We start from the raw sequence: 25,716 nt of genomic DNA, 5'->3' as shown, positions 1-25,716 counted from the left end.
AGGCATAAAACCTTATTTTACTTTATATCAACCTCAAGTTGATATAGAGATTTACTCTAAGCATAAAATAAATAATAATAATAATAATAATAATTTGACTTATCTTTAACATTTTAGTGACTGAGACCCTCTATGCTCCCCAGGAGCCCTAAGGAATAAAAAAAAATCCGTATATTTTGTTATGGTTTGCTCTACACTAACAATAGTGTACAGTATACGGCTACTGTTGGTGTGTTTACAAAATAAGATGATTGAAGATTACTATGGAGTTCGTCGTACTCCTCGTGATTATGAGAATTTAGTGTTTATCAAAAAAAATTCTGTCAGAAGTGGGATTCGAACCCACGCCTCCATTCGGAGACCAGAAGTCCCATCAGAGGAAGGTTTTTCACCTTGAGTCTGGCGCCTTAGACCGCTCGGCCATCCTGACAGCTGACAAATCCCCCACCTATTTGCTGTTTTAACCCCTACCCTAGCCTATTCCTTTTTAAACACCATTTTACGCTCACTTCAGTCCACCACCATTTGAACAAGACGAGCAACTATTAAACACGTCCTTGAACGTCCGCCGACGAATAAGGACGGCATGACTCGCGTTAGCTTCTAGCCGCTAATGCTAATGTTAGCAATAAGTGTCAACATGTCGGCAACCGCTAAAGTTTCAGCAGTTTTTGTTTTGTATAAACCGGTTATATAAAATGTAAAAAAATATATGTTTTATAACTCCTAGTCGATATAAATAGTACGATAAAATTGTTTTTACCTTTTGTAACTGGTTTGAAACAGGGGTGTCCAAAGTGTGGACCAGCAGCTTGTTTCTTATTGACCCTTGAACTCTTTTTAAAATCGAATCATTTTATTTACAATTATTTAAGAATACAGCAAAATGAGGCTTTCAAAAAAAAAGCGAAAAATCCACAAATGTAAAGAGAAAGGTAGAAATTATTTTGTTAAAAAGACAAATATAACTACTTATATTTGTCTTTAATTACTGGTTTTAGCCTTGTTTTACATGCTTGTTTTTAGAGGCCAGCCGCATACTGTAAACATTTTTTTTAAAGCATGGATAGAGGTACAAGAGCCAAAATACACAGTCAAGAGAGAAAGCTGCAATGTTGATAATAATGATACAAATGTATACATGTATAGTAGGGGTGTGGGGAAAAAATCGATTCAAATACGAATCGAATCGAATACGTTGTGCGATTCAGAATCGATTCTCATTTTTAAAAAATCGAAGAATTTTTTTTTTTTTTTTTTTTTATCAATCCAACAAACCACGACACAGCAATACCATAACAAATCAATCCAATTGCAAAACCAAACCTGACCCAGCAACACTCAGAACTGCAATAAACAGAGCAATTGAGAGGAGACACAAACACGACACAGAACAAACCAAAAGTAGTGAAACAAAAATGAATATATCAACAACAGTATCAATATTAGTTATAATTTCAGCATAGCAGTGATTAAAAAATCCCTCATTGACATTATCATTAGACATTTATAAAAAAAATGTTTAAAAAAAAAAAAAAAAAAAAAAAAAAAAAAAAATGTTTAAAAAAAAAAAAAGACTCCTCTCTGAGCTGCTACCTTACCGTGGTAGAGGAGTTTGCGTGTCCCAATGATCCTAGGAGCTATGTTGTCTGGGGGTTTTCATGCCCCCTGGTAGGGTCTCCCAAGACAAACAGGTCCTAGGTGAGTGATCAGACAAAGAGCAGCTCAAAGACTTCTATGGAATTACAACGAAATGAACCCAGATTTCCCTCGCCCGGACGTGGGTCACCGGGGCCCCGCTCTGGAGCCAGGCCCGGAGTTGGGGCACGATGGCGAGCGCCTGGTGGTCGGGCCTGTTCCCATGGGGCCCGGCCGGGCACAGCCCGAAGAGGCAACGTGGGTCATCCCTCAAATGGGCTCACCACTCATAGGAGGGGCCATAGAGGTCGGGTGCATTGTGAGCTGGGCGGCAGCCGAAGGCAGGGCACTTGGCGGTCCGATCCTCGGCTACAGAAGCTAGCTCTTGGGACGTGGAACGTCACCTCACTGGGGGGGAAGGAGCCTGAGCTAGTGCGTGAGGTAGAGAAGTTCCGGCTGGATATAGTCGGACTCACCTCGACGCACAGCAAGGGCTCTGGAACCAGTTCTCTCGAGAGGGACTGGACCCTCTTCCACTCTGGCGTTGCCGGCAGTGAGAGGCGACGGGCTGGGGTGGCAATTCTGGTTGCCCCCCGGCTCAAAGCCTGTACGTTTGAGTTCAACCCAGTGGACGAGAGGGTAGCTTCCCTTCGCCTTCGGGTGGGGGGACGGGTCCTGACTGTTGTTTGTGCTTATGCACCAAACAGCAGTTCAGAATACCCACCCTTTTTGGGTACACTCGAGGGAGTACTGGAAAGTGCTCCTCCGGGTGATTCCCTTGTCCTACTGGGAGACTTCAACGCTCATGTTGGCAACGACAGTGAAACCTGGAGAGGCGTGATTGGGAAGAATGGTCGCCCGGATCTAAACCCGAGTGGTGTTTTGTTATTGGACTTTTGTGCTCGTCACAGTTTGTCGATAACAAACACCATGTTCAAACATAAGGGTGTCCATATGTGCACTTGGCACCAGGACACCCTAGGCCGCAGTTCCATGATCGACTTTGTAGTTGTGTCATCGGATTTGCGGCCTTATGTTTTGGACACTCGGGTGAAGAGAGGGGCGGAGCTTTCTACCGATCACCACCTGGTGGTGAGTTGGCTGCGATGGTGGGGGAGGATGCCGGACCGACCTGGCAGGCCCAAACGCATTGTGAGGGTCTGCTGGGAACGTCTGGTAGAGTCTCCTGTCAGAGAGAGTTTCAATTCACACCTCCGGGAGAACTTTGAACATGTCACGAGGGAGGTGCGGGACATTGAGTCCGAGTGGACCATGTTCCGAACCTCTATTGTCGAGGCGGCTGATTGGAGCTGTGGCCGCAAGGTTGTTGGTGCCTGTCGTGGCGGTAATCCCAGAACCCGTTGGTGGACACCAGCAGTGAGGGATGCCGTCAAGCTGAAGAAGGAGTCCTATCGGGTTCTTTTGGCTCATAGGACTCCGGAGGCAGTGGACGGGTACCGACGGGCCAAGCGGTGTGCAGCTTTAGCGGTCGCGGAGGCAAAAACTCGGACATGGGAAGAGTTCGGGGAAGCCATGGAAAACGACTTCCGGACGGCTTCGAAGCGATTCTGGACCACCATACGGCGCCTCAGGAAGGGGAAGCAGTGCACTATCAACACCGTGTATGGTGCGGATGGTGTTCTGCTGACTTCGACTGCGGATGTTGTGGATCGGTGGAGGGAATACTTCGAAGACCTCCTCAATCCCACCAACACGTCTTTCTTTGAGGAAGCGGTGCCTGGGGAATCTGTAGTGGACTCTCCTATTTCTGGGGCTGAGGTCGCTGAGGTAGTTAAAAAGCTCCTCGGCGGCAAGGCCCCGGGGGTGGATGAGATCCGCCCGGAGTTCCTTAAGGCTCTGGATGCTGTGGGGCTGTCTTGGTTGACAAGACTCTGCAGCATCGCGTGGACATCGGGGGCGGTACCTCTGGATTGGCAGACCGGGGTGGTGGTCCCTCTCTTTAAGAAGGGGGACCGGAGGGTGTGTTCCAACTATCGTGGGATCACACTCCTCAGCCTTCCCGGTAAGGTTTATTCAGGTGTACTGGAGAGGAGGCTTCGCCGGATAGTCGAACCTCGGATTCAGGAGGAACAGTGTGGTTTTCGTCCTGGTCGTGGAACTGTGGACCAGCTCTATACTCTCGGCAGGGTTCTTGAGGGTGCATGGGAGTTTGCCCAACCAGTCTACATGTGCTTTGTGGACTTGGAGAAGGCATTCGACCGTGTCCCTCGGGAAGTCCTGTGGGGAGTGCTCAGAGAGTATGGGGTATCGGAATGTCTTATTGTGGCAGTCCGCTCTCTGTATGATCAGTGTCAGAGCTTGGTCCGCATTGCTGGCAGTAAGTCGGACACTTTTCCAGTGAAGGTTGGACTCCGCCAAGGCTGTCCTTTGTCACCGATTCTGTTCATAACTTTTATGGACAGAATTTCTAGGCGCAGCCAAGGCGTTGAGGGGTTCCGGTTTGGTGGCCACGGGATTAGGTCTCTGCTTTTTGCAGATGATGTAGTCCTGATGGCTTCATCTGGCCGGGATCTTCAGCTCTCACTGGATCGGTTCGCAGCCGAGTGTGAAGCGACCGGAATGAGAATCAGCACCTCCAAGTCCGAGTCCATGGTTCTCGCCCGGAAAAGGGTGGAGTGCCATCTCCGGGTTGGGGAGGAGACCCTGCCCCAAGTGGAGGAGTTCAAGTACCTAGGAGTCTTGTTCACGAGTGGGGGAAGAGTGGATCGTGAGATCGACAGGCGGATCGGTGCGGCGTCTTCAGTAATGCGGACGTTGTATCGATCCGTTGTGGTGAAGAAGGAGCTGAGCCGGAAGGCAAAGCTCTCAATTTACCGGTCGATCTACGTTCCCATCCTCACCTATGGTCATGAGCTTTGGGTCCTGACCGAAAGGATAAGATCACGGGTACAAGCGGCCGAAATGAGTTTCCTCCGCCGGGTGGCGGGGCTCTCCCTTAGAGATAGGGTGAGAAGCTCTGCCATCCGGGAGGAACTCAACGTAAAGCCGCTGCTCCTCCACATCGAGAGGAGCCAGATGAGGTGGTTCGGGCATCTGGTCAGGATGCCACCCGAACGCCTCCCTAGGGATGTGTTTAGGGCACGTCCAGCTGGTAGGAGGCCACGGGGAAGACCCAGGACACGTTGGGAAGACTATGTCTCCCGGCTGGCCTGGGAACGCCTCGGGATCCCCCGGGAAGAGCTAGACGAAGTGGCTGGAGATAGGGAAGTCTGGGCTTCCCTGCTTAGGCTGCTGCCCCCGCGACCCGACCTCGGATAAGCGGAAGATGATGGATGGATGGATGGATGGATTTAAAAAAGAACAATAGTGTCACAGTGGCTTACACTTGCATCGCATTTCATAAGCTTGACAACACACTGTGTCCAATTTTTTCACAAAGATAAAATAAGTGATATTTTTGGTTCGTTTAATAGTTAAAACAAATTTACATTATTGCAATCAGTTGATAAAACATTGTCCTTTACAATTATAAAAGCTTTTTTTAAAACATCTACTACTCTGCTAGCAAGTCAGCAGACTGCCGTAGATCCTGCTGAAATCTTATATATTGAATGAATGCAGAATCGTTTTGAATTGGAAAAATATCGTTTTTGAATCGAGAATTGCGTTGAATAGAAAAAAATCAATATATTATCGAATCGTAACCCCAAGAATCGATATTGAATCGAATCGTGGGACACCCAAAGATTCACAGCCCTAATGTATAGTATTTTTTTTGCCCATTTTAAAAAAATAAGTGAAAGTGACTACTGCCAGCAGGGGGCGTTGAAAGAATGTTTTCATCAAAACATGCTCCAGCACCCCCTGAAAGGGACAAGCGGCAGAAAAAGGATGAATGAATGGATGCACAAAGTTAACAAATTTAGACAAAAGTATATTAAAAAAAAGCTTCTTTATTCTGATGTCACAATAACGTCATGAATATTCATGTAGGGGAGGAGCTCAAGCAAGCAAAGTGGACACATTCAACATTTGAGTAGGTTTCTAAAAAGTCAAATAAATAAATGTCAGCCCAGCAAAGGTCAGAGTTCACCTCAGTTCCGTGAGGGAGGGGCCGGAGAAGGGCGTAGGTTTGATTCCCACGAACGTCCCGTCACTAAGACGTTATGGCTCTTTGGCTAAGGCCACACTGACCCTCTCCTGAACGCACGGCGTCATTAATGAGTAAAAGTTGACACGAAGAAGGGGGTTGGGGGGGCACACAGGCAGGAGGCATGGTCAAGCCCTACCCTCCTGTCAAAACAAGGAGCATGCTGGGAAAGAGGTCGTTTTATGGAAGCGAACAAACGCAGCTGTTAGCATCAGTTAGCTAACTGGCTTACAACCACTTAGCGCTCCTGCTCTGGTGCCTCAACCCGTGGCTCCGCCTGCTCCTCCTCGTCCTCCTCCTTTTCGCTCAGCTCTTCCCCGATGACGTCCAGCCCGTGAAGCCCTTCCCCCCGCTCGCAGACATCCGACTCCTGCCGCCGCTCCTCCACCAGCAGGAGGCGCTCCCTGACGCACTCGGCCGCCGCCGCCGCGTCACCCTGGCTCCCGAAACACTGCTCGCTCCTGATGACGCACACACAACTTGGCTTAGTGTGCGTGTGTGTGTGTGTGTGTGTGTGTGTGTGTGTGTGTGTGTGTGTGTGTGTGTGTGTGTGTGTGTGTGTGTGTGTGTGTGTGTGTGTTTGTGTGTTTGTGTGTGACAGCCATGCACGTACCCATCAGGGAAGATGACGGGCATGCTCAGTCTATCCAAAAGAGTTTTCCCTGACGAGTCGACATCATCCAGAGACTCCGCCTCCACATGCTGCTCCCGTAACACCTGACGCACACGTTAGCAATTAGCAGCTCGCTAAGTCGTTGAGGTGACCCTTTTAGCAGCTCTTACCCTCTCAGCAGCGTCGTGGAAGTCGAGGGCGAGCTCCAAACGGTGCTGCCGCTCGTCCGCGCTGACACTGAACTGCTTCCACACGCGGTTGAGTCTGGGCAGCGTGTCGCCGGACGAGCGCGTGGTGCAGCGCAGAGACTGACACAACACCACCGTCGCCTGCAGCAGCTGGCGGCCGTAGTCGTACGTGCTCTACAGGTGAACAGAAGGAAAGGGAGAGGGAGTCAATCTTCTCAACAGGTCTTGAAGGAGTGACACTTGGCGTCAGGGTGGGTGGAGCGAACCGGACGCTGGCAGACCATGTGAGACTTTTCGCCTACTTCCTGTCTCACCTGAGCCACGTCCACAAATTTCCTGTGTTTGTCCAACATGGACTTTGTCTCCTGGGAGTCGTCGCCAAGTCTCACGTGCGTCTTCAACAGGGCGTCCAGCAGCTCGCCAAGCCATTCCACGGACTACACACACACGAACACAGACACACACACAAAAGTGTGTAAGAATACACACACGTGTGAAGGAAGCTTCATGTGATGTCTTCTTGCCACCTGCAGAGCATCTTCTTCACATTTGAACAACTGGACCATCTGCAGCATCTTCAGCCTCCTTACATCCACCATGTCCTCACACCTGACACACACACGCAAACACATGACACTCCTGGTCCGCATTATTGCACAAGAGGAGGACGAAGGCGAGCGGGACCTCTGTTTGCGGAGCTGCATCTCCTCCATGACGGCGTGGATCTGCTGGACGTTCTCCTGTTCTCCTGCCGGACTCTCGCCTTCGTCCTGCGGCCACGATGCTTGGCTGCACATGGGCTCCAACAAGAGCGCCCCCTTCTCACGCAGGGAGGTAAGCCCCGCCTCTGCGGGGAAAACAAAGAGGGGAGGGAACATCAGGACGCAGTGTCACTCGGGCTGGGCAATAAAACGAAATTGATATATACCGTATTTCCTTGAATTGCCACCGGGGCGCTAATTAATTTAAAACCTCTTCTCACTCCTGTGCTTACCAAAGGCATGCGGTAAAAGTAAGCATGCGCTAATTATTTTAAAACCTCTTCTCACTCCTGTGCTTACCAAAGGCATGCGGTAAAAGGAAGCATGCGCTATTTATTTTAAAACCTCTTCTCACTCCGGCACTTACCAAATGTATGCAGTAAAAAATTTAGTGTGATGTAAGCTTGGACCTTAAATCCTACTGAATAGCTCTTATCTTCTTCCCTGTATGCGATTTCAAATTACCGGTATTGAAATCAGCCTCCTCCATTTTGAAAATGATGACAGGGGAAGTGTCACAAGTTTGACCAGGCGGTAATACTAAGCATGCGTTAATTATTTTGGGAAGCGAGTTTGACCCGGCAGTAATTCAAGGCAGGCGCATACTATATGCCTTGCGGCAATTCAAGGAAATACGGTAATCGCGATAGACACGTAATGGTATCAATAAAAAATGCGTTCTATAAAACGTTTTTATGTATTTTATTTCTTTGTTAGACGAAACCGGAAGTTGCGAAGCAAGGTTGGTTGCATGAACAAAGGCACACGCTCTCTGGCAACACAGGAAGTGATCACTGATCAGGGGGAGGGACACGCCTACAGCCAATCAGGGGACAGTATGAAAGTATTGTTGTAGCAAAACTATTTGCTCAATCTATGCGTAGTCAGATTTGTGTTCGTGTACTAGTTTGTGTGTCTGTATCTCAGTCTGTGTGTGTGTGTAATCCGATTCACGTGTCCGTATACTAATTTGTGTCTGTATCTCAATCTGCGTGTGTGTGTGTGTGTGTAATCAGCTGAATTCACGTGTCCATGTAGTAATTTGTGTGTCTGTATCTCAGTCTGTGTGCGTAATCCAATTCACATGTCCATGTAGTAATTTGTGTATCTGTATCTCTGTCTGTGTGTAATCCAATTAATGTGTCCATGTACTAATTTGTGTGTCTGTATCTCAATCTGTGTGTTTAATCCGATTTGTCTGTCCGTGTATTAATTTGTGTGTCTGTATCTCAGTCTGTGTGTAATCAGATTCACATTTTTGTGTACTAATTTGTGTGTCTGTATCTCAGTCTGTGTGTGTAATCAGATTCACGTGTCCGCGTACTAATTTGTGTCTGTGTCTCAGTTTGTGTGTGTGTAATCAGATTTGTGTGTCTGTAACTCAATCTGTGCGTGTAATCAGATTTGCGTGTTTGTGTAGTAATTTGCATGTCTGTATCTCAGTCTGTTTGTCTGTGTGTGTGTGCGTGTGGGTGTAATCAAATTCAAATGTCCATGTTTTATTTTGTCTGACTCTCGATGTGTGTGTGTAATGAAATTCACATGTCCGTGTCGTAATTTGTGTGTCTGAATCCCAACCTGTGTCTGTAATCAGATTCACAAATCCGTCTACTAATTTGTGTCTGTATCCCAATACGTGTCTGTGATTGTGTGTCATCAGATTCACGTGTCCGTGAATTATTTTTGTGCGTCTGTATCTCAATCTGCGTGTGTGTAATCAGATCCGCACGCGCATGTTTTAATTTGTGTGTCCCTATTTCGATTTCTGTGTGTAAAAAAAAAAGTGTGTATTTTCATCTACGTGCAAGTAAAAAAATGCGTCTGTGTATTTAGCTTCCTTTTAAACGTGACTTTTGTAAAACTTCTGCAGTGTAAAAGTTGTGTCTATGCGTTGACGTGAACGTGTAAAAAGACTTGTCTACCTGCAACGTCAACTTTCCTTTCCCTATACTCACCACTAGTGGCCGCCTTGTACCCTCTCATGTTATTTGGTGCTGAAGCCATCACATTAGACTCTCCATCAGTAGTCGAAAGTAAAAGTGCAGTGTTCGCAGCAAGTCAGTTGTCAGAAATGTTTTTCCATCCATCCATTTCCTACCGCTTGTCCATGTTTTTGTCTTCTTCAAATAATTTTATCAGTCATGTTGTCTGTCAACTAGTCGGCTTTTCTCAGCCTGTGTGTCATGGGTAGTCTGATGTGGTGGCTTCAGCTCGGAATAACATGAATGGTTACAAGGCGCCCACTAGTGGTGAGTATAGGGAAAAGAAAGGTGGCGTATCAGATAGACAAGTTTTTTAACACGTTCACACAAATGTTAGACGGCAGATGTGTCGCAAAAGACAACCAATCAGGGTTCCTGTTCCACACAAATCTGAATACAATGACACACAGTTTTTTTAACACACGCACAATTCGAAATACGGACACACAAATTAAAACACGCACATGCGAATCTGATTACACACACAGACTGAGATACAGACACACAAATTAGAACATGGACACGTGAATCGGATTACATACAGACAGAAATACGGACACACACATTTTTCCACTGACATGTGAATCAGATTACACACACACACAGACAGAAATACAGACAAATTAGTACACAGACACGTGAATCGGATTATACACACAAACTGGCGTAGGCATTTGCAAATAGTTTTGCTACAAGAACACTACCACATACTGTAATAATAATAACTACCACGTTTGGTTTCGCTATCTTGCTGTCTCGAGGGTGAATCTTTGCATGGAGTGAGAAACGAGATGAGAGCGAAGAAATAGTCGATAAAACAGGAAAAGTCCTCATAACAGTATGGCAGTTTTTTGTTTTTTTTTAAAGGGACTACGCCGGGATAATTATGTCAAAATAATAGTTACGATTATTTTGGTTGATATTGTAAGCACAATTAATTTGAAAATATGAGTATTTATTTACTACCAGAACTCAACTTTAAATATCCTTTTAAAAAACCTGTATATAAATTAGTGACAAATAAACAACCACATGCAAAAAAAAAATAATAGCAATAACAAGAGTTTTAAATAATAGCAACATAAAATATTATTTTGTTTTGAATTCAGTTTTTTTTTCCTTTTACACTTACTTTACCACCATAGAGCATGTAGATTTGTGCAAAATAAAATGTATTAAAATGTTTATTAATTAAATGCAAACATCCTCACATTTATTGGTACATTACATCTTTGGACAATTTTGACCAATATTTTAGGTCAAAGCATAATAATTGTGTAAATGTATCAATAAGTGCTTTTTTGAAACCTTTATTTTGTTAGTGCAGTTAGAGCGGATGTGGTGCCTCGCGCCATTATCGTGAAAGGGGGAAGTGTGCTGTGCTGTTGTTGGGAATTCTGTTAGTACATTGATGTTACATCCATTAAAGTTAAAGTTAAAGTACTAATGATTGTACATTAATGTTACAGCCATGATGTCGTTCACAACCACACAAGCAAGATGATATGTACTGTGTGTTGTTCTTGTTAGCTTTAGCTTTGTAGTTTAGTCACTGTTTCAAATGACCGTCCTGACATCGTTAGTTCAGGAAAGTGTGGTTGAGTGTGTCGAGTATAAATGAGTACTACCGGACTCATTATTTTCCAAAACGTGTTCCTTTTCCTCACAATGACAACATTTCACTTACATGTACAGTGGGGCAAAAAAGTATTTAGTCAGCCATTGATTGTGCAAGTTCTCCCACTTAAAATGATGACAGCGGTCTGTAATTTTCATCATAGGTATACATCCACTGTGAGAGACAGAATATGAAAAAAAAATCCAGGAATTCACATTGTAGGAATTTTAAAGAATTTATTTGTAAATTATGGTGGAAAATAAGTATTTGGTCAACCATTCAAAGCTTTCACTGATGGAAGGAGGTTTTGGCTCAAAATCTCACAATACATGGCCCCATTCATTCTTTCCTTAACACGGATCAGTTGTCCTGTCCCCTTAGCAGAAAAACAGCCCCAAAGCATGATGTTTGCACCCCCATGCTTCACAGTAGGTATGGTGTTCTTGGGATGCAACTCAGTATTCTTCTTCCTCCAAACATGACGAGTTGAGTTTATACCAAAAAGTTCTATTTTGGTTTCATCTGACCACATGACATTCTCCCAATCCTCTGCTGTATCATCCATGTGCTCTCTGGTAAACTTCAGACGGGCCTGGACATGCACTGGCTTAAGCAGGGGGACACGTCTGGCACTGCAGACGGTGTAGTGTGTTACTGATGGTAACCTTTGTTACTTTGGTCCCAGCTCTCTGCAGGTCATTCACCAGGTCTCCCTGTGTGGTTCTGGGATTTTTACTCACCGTTGTCATGATCATTTTGACCCCACGGGGTGAGATCTTGCGTGGAGCCCCAGATCAAGGGAGATTATCAGTGGTCTTGTATGTCTTCCATTTTCTGATAATTGCTCCCACAGTTGATTTTTTTCACACCAAGCTGCTTGCCTATTGTCCTTTGACAGCTATTTTGTCTTGGCCATAGTGGAGTTTGGAGTCTGACTGTTTGAGGCTGTGGACAGGTGTTTTTTATACAGATAATAAGTTCAAACAAGTGCCATTAATACAGGTAAGGAGTGGAGGACAGAAGAGCTTCTTAAAGAAGAAGTTACAGGTCTGTGAGAGCCAGAGATCTTCCTTGTTTGAAGTGACCAAATACTTATTTTCCACCATAATTTACAAATAAATTCTTTAAAATTCCTACAATGTGAATTCCTGGATTTATTTTTCACATTCTGTCTCTCACAATTGAAGTGTACCTATGATGAAAATTAAAGACCTCTGTCATCATTCTAAGTGGGAGAACTTGCACAATCGGTGCCTGACTAAATACTTTTTTGCCCCACTGTATCTCAATTTCCCTGATATTATTTTGGGTTTATCGGTGGATTCCGTTTTATTGGACAATTATGTGACTCCGTTCACGGTTATGGAACGCGAAAATCATGTGACTTCCTTTTTTGTTGATTTTAGTGATTATTGATTATGAATGTTAGCGCTGTGTCAAAAAGGAAGTAGCAACCCAGATGAAATCCTAAACTTCTAGTAAACATGCTCTTTTTTCCGCTCATTCGCTCACCGTCACAAGCTCAGGAATTTGCATGCACGCTGCGCGGCCCATTATTTTATTTTCGTAATTGTGAGAATCCATAATTTCATTTAAAATCAAAATGTGATTAATTGCCCATCCCTAAAAGGGACTGTATTCAGACCAAGGTGCTCGTACTTAGTGATACCACACCACCTCAGCCGTAATCACCCTTTAGAGCACAGCTGTAATATCCTGGCACTAAACTTCCAGAAAATAGTTCTTCTCAGGTTTGTTTACATTCTCACATTTTGTTACACTTTATGAAGCATTTCTTACATACTCCTTACTTTAAAAGCTAATATTTAAGTGTTCAATGTGATTTGACTATTTTGTTGACATTGTTTCTGAGTGTTTTCCATGCTTGTGTTGACATTTCCTTTCTGCCTACATAGCTGAGGGGATTAGAATTAGAATGTTTACCTTTAATATATTATTCTCCTGGTCCATATTTTTGATGGATCATAAAAGTATGAATAATTATCAGCTTTCAGCCATATCGCTCTGTTCCAGGCGTCACAGCTGTTTTTTTAGAAAAAGTACTAACCCACGCTCTGCAACTTCTCCTCCAGCAGCTTGAGGTTCTGCTGTATAGCAGAGCCGTCCGCTGGTGCCACGTCCGCACAGAGCATGCCCAGTAAGCCATCTAGCTGCTGGGACAGCTGGGGCACAACACACACACACACACATTTGAAGTGTCAGTGGACCACCTTGGTGCAAAAGTTGAGCTGCGCTAAGCGAAGACAAAAGTTGGCGCAAAGATAGGTCACCTCCTGTGCGGCGCCGTGGAAGCCGTGCGCCGCCTGCAGGACGTTCTGCCGGCTCTCCAGTTGTGCCGCCTGCTGGTAGCAGACATTGCTCAGCTGCTGCTGCAGCGCCTTCAGCTCGGTCGCTTCCTCCTCCTCGCCGCCGCTGAGCAAGGCGCCGATCTGCTGGTTCAGCTCCACATAGACGGCAAACCACTCCTGTGCGTGCACGTGTCAGTATGTTTGCTTGTGTGTGTGTGTGTGCGCATGTGGACGTACGCTGTGCTGGCTTTCGATCTCCTCGTGTTTCTGCTGCAGGGCTTGCGCCGCACGCATGGAGTCTCCGATGGCCTGGTGGGTCTTTAGGAGCTCCGAGCCTGGACCCTGCAACCATGTGACCACCTGGCGAGAAACAAGAGAGCAGGGTTTCACTTCCTGATGTCTGGTGTATGTGTGTGTGATTGTATTTGGCAGGTCAGCAGTGTCTTACACACACACACACACACACACACACGTGTGTGTTATCTAGAACTAGGCCACCCCTACCCACAAATCCTCCAGGCTAGCGACCGACATGCTGAGGTTACCATGGCAACCCCGGGCTCCTCTCCAAGATTGCACACTTTGTGTGTGTGTGTGTGTGTGTGTGTGTGTGTGTGTGTGTTTATGTGACAGGAAGTGGCCGCGTATCACCTGCATGACTTTGGCGTGAATGTCATCCAGCTGCGAGCGCTTGCTGCGTTGGCGACACACCTCCTGGTAGCGGGTGTACTGCTCCCTGAGCGAGTCCAGCAGCTTCATGACCTGGGGCTGGGCCAGAAGCTCCTCCTCCATGGGCCGCCACGTCGGACCTGGAGGTGGAGAATAGGCGATAAGATCTGGGGCGGCGCGGGAACATAGGGGGCTTGCTAAAACTTCGGTCGGCAGTTGGCAGACACACTCTCCATGGCTCATCTGGACAGGAACCAGCACGGCTCAGTCAGGCCGATCAGCATGTCGGGGAAAACACCGCGGGGGATTTGATCTTGTTCTGCAGCAACCTACTTTGATAACAAGCCCTCACTTAGGGCCTGATTTACTACAGCAGTGGTTCTCAAACCATTGTTTCAAAACACAAGTACCACCATAATGACAACATTAAAATACAGTAGTGTAGTAGACCTAAGTATTCAATAAGTACCACCATAATGACAACATTAAAATACAGTAGTGTAGTAGACCTAAGTATTCTTTAAGTACCACCATAATGACAACATTAAAATACAGTAGTGTAGTAGACCTAAGTATTCATTAAGTACCACCATAATGACAACATTAAAGTACAGTAGTGTAGTAGACCAAAGTATTCATTAAGTACCACTATAATGACAACTTAGAATACAGTAGTGTAGTATACCTAAGTATTCATTAAGTACCACCAGTACTACAATAATGACAACATTAAATACAATAGTGGTTAGAGTGTCCGCCCTGAGATCGGTAGGTTGTGAGTTCAAAAACCCCGACAGTCATACCAAAGACTAAATAAATGGGACCCATTACCTCCCTGCTTGGCACTCAGCATCAAGGGTTGGAATTAGGGGGTTAAATCACCCAAAAAATTATTCTCAGGCGCGGCCACAGCTGCTGCCCACTGCTCCCCTACCTCCCAGGGGGTGAACAAGGGGATTGGTCAAATGCAGAGGACAAATTTCACCACACCTAATGTGTGTGTGACAATCATTGGTACTTTAACTTTAATAGTGTGGTAGACCTAAGTATTCATTAAGTACCACCATAATGACAACATTAAAATACAGTACTCCAGAAGACATAAGTATTCCTTAAGTACCACCATGACAACGTTAGAATACAGTAGCGTAGTAGGTCGCAGTATTAAAAAAAAACAAGTGTATTTAATATCAGCCACTGTAACATTACACACAGTTTGAACAGTAACACTGTGTTTGAATATTTAATTAGGTGACTCTTTGGCGCACCACGAGATAGCGCCTGCATGCAACAGTTTGATAATCACAGTGCATTTTGGACAGGCTCCCTCGCTGCAGATGAAAATCTACTGCCTGTTTTAATGCCTTGAACCGGAAGTAAAACCGTCCATTTTCTGCTTGAAAGGATTCTTCATTTGTCGCTCCAAGCAACGTTTGTAAGTTTTACAAGATAACTAAAACAATTCCCACATACTAACCCATCCCATGTGTGATGTCTGTTGGGAGTGTTTTCATGCATATTGGTGTGTGCTGTTGTAATGTAATGACTCTAGTGTTGTTAGCATTAGTTAATATGCCAACCCATTGTTTAAGTGTCACAAATTCCTCAGTAAATTAACCAAAACGTCACCGTGGTGTTATTGAGTCTGTTTAGCTGATTGGAGAGCTAGCTTGCACAGGTAGTGGGTCCATGACGATGACGATGACTTCTGTTTTGTTTGATCAGCCGTTTTACTGCCGTGTTACAGACACAGTTTGGAAACACTTAAAGTATGTAAATAAAATTATACAGAATAGTTTTGTGTAAATAACTCTTTTCACAACGTACATATCTTCTAATTATAGTCCGGTGCGGCTAATATTTGGAAGAAGAATAAATGTAATTTAGTGGGTGTGGATTATATACCGGTGCGCTCTATAGTCCATAAAATGCGTACATATAAGTACTAATAAGTACACACTATTTTAAGATCGCACACACTGTTTAGCGGAGAGTATTTGGATTTTAGTACAAACCCCGTTTCCATATGAGTTGGGAAATTGTGTTAGATGTTAATATAAACCCGTATTCAGTTGAATATGCTACAAGACAACATATTTGAAGTTCAAACTGATAAACGTTTTTTTGGGGAAAATAATCATTAACTTTAGAATTTGATGGCAGCAACACGTGAGAAAGAAGTTGGGAAAGGTGGCCATAAATACTGATAAAGTTGAGAAATGCTCATCAAACTTTTTTTGGAACATCCCACAGGTGTGCAGGCTAATTGGGAACAGGTGGGTGCCATGATTGGGTATAAAAGCAGCTTCCATTTTATGGAAGCTGCTTACTAATTTGTAAGCAAATTGTCGAACAGTTTTAGAACAACATTTCTCAACGAGCTATTGCAAGGAGTTTTGGGATTTTACCATTTACGGTCCGTAAAATCATCAAAAGGTTCAGAGGATCTGGAAAAATCACTGCACGTAAGCGATGATATTACAGACCTTTGATCCCTCAGGCGGTACTGCACCCAAAACTGACATCAGTGTGTAAAGGATATCACCACATGGGCTCAGGAACACTTCATAAAACCACTGTCAGTAACTACAGTTGGTCGCTACATCTGTAAATGCAAGTTAAAACTCTGCTATGCAAAGCAAAACTCATTTATCAAAAACACCAAGGAACACCGCTCGCTTTGCTGGGCCCGAGCTCATCTAAGATGGACTGATGCAAAGTGGAAAATCGTTCTGTGGTCTGACGAGTCCACATTTCAAATTATATCTGGAAACTGTGGACGTGGTGTCCTCCGGAACAAAGAGGAAAATAACCATCCGGATTATTGTAGGCGCAAAGTTCAAAAGCCAGCGTCTGTGATGCTATAGGGGTGTATGAGTGCCCAAGGCATGGGTAACTTACACGTCTGTAAAGGCACCATTATTGCTGAATGGTCCATACAGGTCTTGTAGCAACATATGTTGTCATCCAAGCAATGTTGTCAAGGACGCCCCTGCTTATTTCAGCAAGACAATGCCAAGCCACGTGTTACAACAGCGTGGTTTCGTAGTAAAAGAGTGCGGGTATTTTCCTGGCCCGCCTGCAGTCCAGACCTGTCTCCCATCGAAAATGTGTGGCGCATTATGAAGCGTAAAATATGACAGCGAAGACCCCAGACTGTTAAACGACTAAAGCTCTACATAAAACAAGAATGAGAAAGAATTCCACTTTCAAAGCTTCAACAATTAGTTTCCTCAGTTCCCAAACGTTTGTTGAGTGTTGTTAAAAGAAAAGGTGATGTAACACAGTGGTGAACATGCCCTTTCCCAACTACTTTAGCACATGTTGCAGCCATGAAATTCTAAGTTAATTTTTATTTGCAAAAACAAATAAAGTTTATGAGTTTGAACATCAAATATCTTGTCTTTGTAGTGCATTCAACTGAATATGGGTTGAAAAGGATTTGCAAATCATTTTATTCCGTTTATATTTACATCTAACACAATTTCCCATCTCATATGGAAACAGGGTTTGTAAATCAGGCCCTTAATGTGAACATGCTGGAAATACACATCGGAACGAGCTTAAACCACAACAAACATTAGTATGTGAGCGGAATCTTCCTCACCTCCCTGTCCTTGTCCTCCTGCTCCGCCTCCTCCCTCAGAGCCGTTAAAACGTCGCTGCTGCAGCTCGGACAACAGCTCGTGACCTACACAACCATGCATAAAAAAAGAGATGAAAGTGTGTTTGACTGTGAGTGTAAAGAGGAGGATGGTACCATCAACAAAGAGGCCTTTAATACACACACAGACACAAACACACACACTTCTAATTAGGTTAGAGTCATATTCACCAGTCTGGAGGACAGTCTCTGGGTCAAAGGACGGCAGGAGGACACAGTCAGCTGACCTGCACGCACACACACGCACACACACACCAAACTACATGTAAAATGCTAAGAGAAAGGTCCTACAGTAGTATGAGTAGAAATTACGGCGGCACCAGACGATTATTTCCAGAATTTATCCATCAATATTTTTTTCTGATTAATCTGCTTTTTTAGCACAGTGGTTTTACCAATGAATTCCCTAAAAAAAATTTCTTGTGTGTCCAAACTTTAAATGCACGTTGTTTGGAAGGGATACAAAAGTGCCGTTCTAAGTGCTTGTGTATTGCTGCTGTGAAACATCACTTGTAACTTCAAGCAGGTATGTTCTGGTCAGAATTTATATTGCCAACTCCGATACCAATCATCCGCAAGTGAGACCAGCTAATACCATGATATTGACTATAAATGTCATGATTTATTTATGGTGAGTGCTATTGACTACATCAGTGCTTCTCAAGCAAGTAGCATCTCGGATGTATCACATAATGACCCATATTAAGATACAGTAGTGTAGTAGACCTAAGTAATAATTACTTAGGTCTACTACACTACTGTATTTTAATGTTGTCATTATGGTGGTACTTAATGAATACTTAGGTCTACTACACTACTGTACTTTAATGTCATTACGGCGGTACTTAATGAATACTTAAGTCTACTACACTACTGTATTTTAATGTTGTCATTATGGTGGTACTTGTGTTTTGAAACAATGGTTTGAGAACCACTGCTGTAGTAAATCAGGCCCTAAGTGAGGGCTTAACGTTGTCATGGTGGTACTTAAGGAATACTTATGTCTTCTGGAGTACTGTATTTTAATGTTGTCATTATGGTGGCACTTAATGAATACTTAGACCGAATACACTACTGGTGGTACTTAATGATTACTTAGGTCTAATACACTAATGTACTTTAATGTTGTCATTGTGGTGGTACTTAATGAATACTTAGGTCTACTACACTACTATAATTGAATGTTGTCATTATGGTGGTACTTAATGAATACTTAGGTCTACTACACTACTGTATATTAATGTTGTCATCATGGTGGTACTTAATGAATACTTAGGTCTACCACACTATTAAAGTTAAAGTTAAAGTACCAATGATTGTCACACACACATTAGGTGTGGTGAAATTTGTCCTCTTCATTTGACCCATCCCCTTGTTCACCCCCTGGGAGGTAGGGGAGCAGTGGGCAACAGCGGTGGCCGCGCCTGAGAATAATTTTTTTTGTGATTTAACCCCCAATTCCAACCTTTGATGCTGAGTGCCAAGCAGGGAGGTAACGGGTCCCATTTTTTTAGTCTTTGGTATGACTGTCGGGGTTTTTGAACTCACAACCTACCGATCTCAGAGCGGACACTCTAACCACTATTGTATTTAATGTTGTCATTATTGTGGTACTTAATGAATACTTACACCGAATACACTACTGGTGGTACTTAATGATTACTTAGGTCTAATACACTAATGTACTTTAATGTTGTCATTGTGGTGGTACTTAATGAATACTTAGGTCTACTACACTACTATAATTGAATGTTGTCATTATGGTGGTACTTAATGAATATTTAGGTCTACTACACTACTGTATTTTAATGTTGTCATTATGCTGGTACTTAATGAATATGTAGGTATACTACACTACTGTACTTTAATGTTGTCATTATGGTGGTACTTAATGAATACTTGAGTCTACTGCACTACTATAATTAAATGTTGTCATTATGGTGGTACTTAATGAATATTTAGTTCTACTACACTACTGTATTTTAATGTTGTCATTATGCTGGTACTTAATGATGACTTAGGTCTACTACACTACTGTGCTTTAATGTTGTCATTATGGTGGTACTTAATGAATACTTAAGTCTACTACACTACTATAATTAAATGTTGTCATTATGGTGGTACTTAATGAATATTTAGGTCTACTACATGACTGTATTTTAATGTTGTCATTATGCTGGTACTTAATGAATATTTAGGTCTACTACACTACTGTATTTTAATGTTGTCATTATGCTGGTACTTAATGAATACTTAGGTCTACTACACTACTGTATTTTAATGTTGTCTTTATGGTGGTACTTGGAGTGCCAAGTTTTGATGAGGTGGTACTTGGTTCAAAGAGTGTGAACCACTGCTCTCGGCTATTATTTATCTCCTTGTTTTTATTTAATAACTGCTTACTTTCTGCTTTTATGGGATTCCATCCACACATCTGTAGTTTCAAGATAGCTTAGCGCAAGCATATTTTTTGTATCCTTTCTTCGGAGCCCCAGAAGGCTCACAAGACGAACACAGTTAGCAGTAATGTGACTGTGAGAGTTTAGTGATCAGTATTGATTGGCATCAGGTGCACATCAAAGCACCTACTTGTCTTTGTTGGCGCTCTTGTCCCCGTCATTAATGATTGACAGCTCGTCCAGCAGCGACGTCGACTCCTTGGTGAACTTCTCAAACACCTGATACACGCGCAGGGGGAGTTCAGTCGCCATGGCAACAAAGACTGAATGTGTGAAAAGTGGAACTTCCTGACCAGTCTCTTGCCGAGCCAGTCGCTGTGGTCGTAGTCCAGACTTCCCCCAAAGTCGTCCGTCAGCTGGGATGGTTCGATGTACCGAGTCAGCTTGTTGGCCGAGACCAGGATCACCTGGCAGGACAGGCAAAGGTCACACCTTGAATGTGCTGCGTTTCCGAGATGATCTGTAGCCCATTTAGGTGAGAAGTAGGTCACCATGGTGACGAGTGTGGGCTGGAGGCGGAGAAGATGATGACCGACAAACAAGGTTTAATCCTAACAGGGATCATGGAGGCTGGGTCTCAAGTAGAGTACTGATCTGCTGCAGCTATCGATTATTTTAGTCATCGAGTAATCTTATTTTTTTGGGATAAAACACACTTTATAGCCTCAAAACAAATTTTGGGGAAAATAGTTGAAAGGAACAAATTAAATTTACTTGCCGTAACCTTCATTACTTTGTATTTACCATAATTTACTTTATATATTTCTTGTTTACCTTTTATTTACCTTATTTTACATTCTATTTAACTTATTTTACCTTCTATATTCTTTTTTAACTTTTTATTTACCTTATTTCCTCTTTTGTTTACTTATATTACCTTCTTTTTTCCTTTTTTACCTTTCATTTACCTTATTGTACCCTCATTTTAACTTATTTTACACTTGATATTCTTTTTTACCTTTTATTTAATCTTCTATTTATCTTCTTTTATATTTTATATCCCTTGGTTTTTTTTTTAAATCTATTTTTACCTTCTATTCACCTTCTTTCACCGTTTGTTTACCTTTTATATTCCTTTTAACCTTTTATTGACTTTAGTGTACTTTCTATTTAACTTAGTTCACCTTCTATTTACCTCCAAGTTAACTGATTTTACATTTTTATTTCCCCTTTACCCCCCTTCTATTACCTTCTATATTTTCATTTTTTACCTAATATTTAACATAATTTACCTTCTATTAAACTTCTTTTACCTCTTACTTAATCTTCTATTTAACTTTTTTCACATTTTATATTCTTTTATCTTTAATTTACATATTTTTTACCATTTATTTACCTTCTTTCACCTTTTGTTTACCTTCTATATTCTCTTTTTATCTTTTATCTACCATAGTTTACTTTCTATCTAACTTAGTTTACCTTTTATTTACCTTATTTTACATTTTATTTACCTTTGATTCAATTGTTTACCTTCTATATTCCTTATTTTACCTTGTATTTACTTTATTTTACCTTCTATTTAACTTATTCTACATTTTATATTCCTTTTTACCTTTGTTTACATTTAATTTACATTATTTCACCTTTTGTTTACCTTTTATTTACCTTAGTTTACTTTCTATTGAACTAATTTTACCTTTTGTTTACCTTATCTTACCTTCAAATTATATTTATTCAATCCGGCAGACATACATACTTAGCAACACTTCATCACTCTTCGTAATTTGACAGACATGCAACGGCACCCACTGAAAAGTGATACGGGGAAAAAAGCAAGAATGGTTATCCCCGTCCCGCCCCTATTTTACAATCAACTTATATGTTGGTTATATAGTCCAAGTTTCAACAAATTAAATTATTTTAACTTCTCTATTCATTATTGTAGCTTATATTGACCTTTTATTTACTACTGATGCCTTTCATTTACCTTATGTTACCTTTTGATTATCCTCTTTGACCTTTAATTTACTTATATTACCTTTTATTTGTCTTATTTTACTTTTCATTTACCTTCTGTTTACCTACTTTTCCATTTTATTTACCTACTTTCCATTTTCATTTACAAACTTTATTTTTTTTACCTTCTACTTACTTTGTTTTATCGTCTATTTACCTTTTTTTTAACTTGTTTGTCGCCTTATTTTTCCTTTATTTCACCTATATTACCTTCTATTTACCTTTTACCATCTTTTACCTTTTATTCAACTTGTTTTACCTTCATTTATGCGGTGCAGTTTTTATCCAGCGCTATACTCCTTAAATGTAAGTGTACTTAATTCCTGAGTGCACAGATTGTGTCACTGTAGTGCTGTCACAGTCACTGTACTGTCATTGCACACTTACTTACTGCAGTTAGTCCCTCCCCATCTGCAATGTAGTCATGATGGCGTCTATAAATAATCAATCAATCAATGTTTACTTATATAGCCCTAAATCACTAGTGTCTCAAAGGGCTGCACAAACCACCACGACATCCTCGGTAGGCCCACATAAGGGCAAGGAAAACTAACACCCAGTGGGACATCGGTGACAATAATGACCCAGTGGGACGTCGGTGACAATGATGACTATGAGAACCTTAGAGAGGAGGAAAGCAATGGATGTCGAGCGGGTCTAACATGATACTGTGAAAGTTCAATCCACAATGGATCCAACACAGTCGCGAGAGTCCAGTCCAAAGCGGATCCAACACAGCAGCGAGAGTCCCGTTCACAGCGGAGCCAGCAGGAAACCATCCCAAGCGGAGGCGGATCAGCATCGCAGAGATGTCCCCAGCCGATACACAGGCAAGCAGTACATGGCCACCGGATCGGACCGGACCCCCTCCACAAGGGAGAGTGGAACATAGAAGAAAAAGAAAAGAAACGGCAGATCAAGTGGTCTAAAAAGGCTAGAGTATACAAATGAGTTTTAAGGTGAGACTTAAATGCTTCTACTGAGGTGGCATCTCGAACTGTTACCGGGAGGGCATTCCAGAGTACTGGAGCCCGAACGGAAAACGCTCTATAGCCCGCAGACTTTTTTTGGGCTTTGGGAATCACTAACAAGCCGGAGTCCTTTGAACGCAGATTTCTTGCCGGGACATATGGTGCAATACAATCGGCAAGATAGGATGGAGCTAGACCGTGTAGTATTTTATACGTAAGTAGTAAAACCTTAAAGTCACATCTTAAGTGCACAGGAAGCCAGTGCAGGTGAGCCAGTACAGGCGTAATGTGATCAAACTTTCTTGTTCTTGTCAAAAGTCTAGCAGCCGCATTTTGTACCAACTGTAATCTTTTAATGCTAGACATGGGGAGACCCGAAAATAATACGTTACAGTAGTCGAGGCGAGACGTAACAAACGCATGGATAATGATCTCAGCGTCTAATAATAATAATAATAATGTATTAGATTCATATCACGTTTTTCTATTACTAGATACTCAAAGCGCTCACAAAGAAGCGGGAACCCATCATTCATTCACACCTGGTGGTGGTAAACTACATCTGTAGCCACAGCTGCCCTGTGGTAGACTAACGGAAGCGTGGCTGCCAGTTTGCGCCTACCGCCCCTCCGACCACCACCTATCATCCATTCATCATTCATTCACCAGTGTGAGCGGCACCGGGGGAAAGGGTGAAGAGTCCAAGGACACAAGGGCAGCGATTTGGATGTCAATAGGTGGGAAGCGAAACTGCAACCCTCAGGTTTCTGGCACGGCCGCTCTACCCACTACGCCATGCCGCCCTTGAAGGGCAGCAACCACTTTGGCCGCAACACAAGTGCCCTGCATTTGAGTTCAGCCCTTGAGCACTCAAAGGAAGCGCAAGTATAGACGTGCACAAATTGTGTATTATCCAATTTATAAAAACACAGCTAGTAACAACTTTGTTGGACCACTTAGAGGGCAGAGCTGCAAAGAGTGAAGATGATTGGCTGCTGACTGACCTCAAAGCCCAGGCGGTCTTTCTCCTTCCAGAAGCAGAAGTGCGTCACTTTCTTATCCCAGAATTCATCGGGCTTCACCACGCACACCAGCGACACCTCGGCCGGGATAACGTTCTACGAGGCGGGGCCATACTTTGTTAGCATGGTAGCACTTTAGCGCTTATGTCTGTGGGGGAAGGAGGGGGGGGGGTGTTCCTACCTGCAGCATGAGCACCACCGTCTTGACCGTGTTCCACTGCGACCTGCGGCCGTCCACGATGACAGTGAAACCACGCGCCTTACACTTGTCACTGACAACACAGACGTAGCATGACTTCTTTTTACGCTTTAATAACTGAAATCTTGTCTGTGTGTGTGTGTGCATGTGTCAGTGTGTACCTCGGGATGCTGAGTAGATAGTCCAGCGTGTCGCTCAGCTCCTCCATGCTGGTCTGATCTGAGCCAAGGGGGATGGATAGGATCAGACCACTGCGCCGATCTTTGCCGCCTGAAAGACATTTTTCGAAGAATAATCACAAAATGTGCGCTTTTCACTTAAAACGTGTGTGCGTGTGTGTGTGTGTGTGTGTGTGTACCTGACAAGAAGGCCAGCTTCTTTTTGAGGACGGACAGGATGCTGCTGGCTTCCATGCTTACTTGCTGAGACATCTGTCCACATACATTAGTGAACCGGAAGTTGACAAAAGAAGGTCCACAAGAGTCCGGAACTACAGTAACATTGTTCACTAGTGACCTAATCACTGTAGTTTAGCTATAAATAATCATTCAAGTGTCTTCGATGGGACTCGGTTGGCTTCGGCTGAGCTCGGCCCACAGACACAATGACCTACATTGACGAGCAACCGTCTCCGTATCGATAACTCGGCGATCAATCAGTAACGACTATCGAGCTGTTATGGTCTTTGTTTTACCTTTCAGTCAAATCTTCGGCATCCTGCAGGCTTCTGTCGGTCTACCGGAAGTTTCTGGTCTCTCCAGCGGTTCAGCTCCAGATGTTGGGCGTTTTTTTTTCCCCCCGCAACCAACAGGGAGAAGATTAGCGGCTCCGCTCTACGAGCTGCGAGTCAGAAACAGGCGGCACTGCTGTTCGCTACTTTGCGCACGCGCGAAGAAGCGCCCGGAGAGGACGGTGTTTTCCGTTTGAGTGCTCTTCAAAATAAAAGCCTCGAATACATTTTCTGTGATTCAACGATTAATTGTGTCTCTGCTTACATTAGAGCAGTGGTTCTTAACCTTGTTGGAGGTACCAGACCCCACCAGTTTCATATGCGCATTCACCAAACCCTTCTTTAATGAAAAATAATATGGGTTTTTTTTCAAATTCAGGACAAAGTTGTATGTTTTTAGTAACACTTTAGTTACCAAATTCTAAGTAACAAAGGCTTAATTTAGAGTTATTTGGACACTAGGGGAACATATTCTAAGTTATAGAATATTTTAGTTATTTGGTTAGGGTTAGGGTCAGGGTTAGAGGGTTGGGGTTATAATAAGGCCATGCCGAATAAGGCATTAATTAGTACTTAATGACTTGATAAGAACCAATATGTTACTAATTTGCATGTTAAGAAGCAACTAAGGGCTTCACGGTGGTAGAGGGGTTAGTGCGTCCGCCTCACAATACGAAGGTCCTGCAGTCCTGGGTTCAATCCCAGGCTCGGGATCTTTCTGTGTGGAGTTTGCATGTTCTCCCCGGTGAATGCGTGGGTTCCCTCCGGGTACTCCGGCTTCCTCCCACTTCCAAAGACATGCACCTGGGGATAGGTATATTGGCAA

At 43.3% G+C, this 25,716-nt stretch overlaps 1 protein-coding gene and 1 non-coding gene across 2 annotated transcripts; both read right to left on the bottom strand.

Moving 5' to 3' along the window:
* Nucleotides 1–321: 321 nt before the first annotated feature.
* On the bottom strand, nucleotides 322–430 carry trnal-caa (transfer RNA leucine (anticodon CAA)). Its single transcript has 2 exons — nucleotides 393–430; nucleotides 322–367 (listed from the first exon to the last, which is right to left on the bottom strand). It is a non-coding gene; the product is annotated as a tRNA-Leu (tRNA).
* Nucleotides 431–5,532: 5,102 nt separating this feature from the next.
* Nucleotides 5,533–25,060, bottom strand: sestd1 (SEC14 and spectrin domains 1). The gene is made up of 19 exons (XM_061879419.1): nucleotides 24,855–25,060; nucleotides 24,519–24,591; nucleotides 24,322–24,430; nucleotides 24,143–24,233; nucleotides 23,944–24,057; nucleotides 20,306–20,419; nucleotides 20,143–20,231; nucleotides 17,725–17,780; nucleotides 17,497–17,580; nucleotides 13,872–14,029; nucleotides 13,458–13,580; nucleotides 13,203–13,397; nucleotides 12,980–13,094; nucleotides 7,235–7,397; nucleotides 7,078–7,159; nucleotides 6,865–6,987; nucleotides 6,533–6,724; nucleotides 6,363–6,466; nucleotides 5,533–6,210 (listed from the first exon to the last, which is right to left on the bottom strand). The coding sequence occupies exons 2-19, from the start codon at nucleotides 24,589–24,591 to the stop codon at nucleotides 5,988–5,990; spliced, it is 2,208 nt and encodes a 735-aa protein (XP_061735403.1). The 5' UTR covers nucleotides 24,855–25,060; the 3' UTR covers nucleotides 5,533–5,987.
* Nucleotides 25,061–25,716: the final 656 nt, after the last annotated feature.

The sequence above is a fragment of the Nerophis ophidion genome, linkage group LG19 (genome assembly GCF_033978795.1).
Source record: "Nerophis ophidion isolate RoL-2023_Sa linkage group LG19, RoL_Noph_v1.0, whole genome shotgun sequence".
Classification (NCBI taxonomy): Eukaryota; Metazoa; Chordata; class Actinopteri; order Syngnathiformes; family Syngnathidae; genus Nerophis; species Nerophis ophidion.
The sequence above is the reverse complement of the archived record's forward strand: the minus strand, read 5'-3'. Positions and strand labels throughout refer to the sequence as shown.

What these genes read in the sequence shown, in the direction of transcription:
- sestd1 (XM_061879419.1), bottom strand. Translation starts at nt 24,591, where the DNA reads ATGTCTCAGCAAGTAAGCATGGAAGCCAGCAGCATCCTGTCCGTCCTC. An exon ending in CGGTGGTGCTCATGCTGCAG is followed by an intron (nt 24,058 to 24,142) that starts GTAGGAACACCC and finishes CCCGCCTCGTAG; the next exon opens with AACGTTATCCCGGCCGAGGT. An exon ending in GGAGAAGTTGCAGAGCGTGG is followed by an intron (nt 7,398 to 12,979) that starts GTTAGTACTTTT and finishes TTTTCCCCGCAG; the next exon opens with AGGCGGGGCTTACCTCCCTG.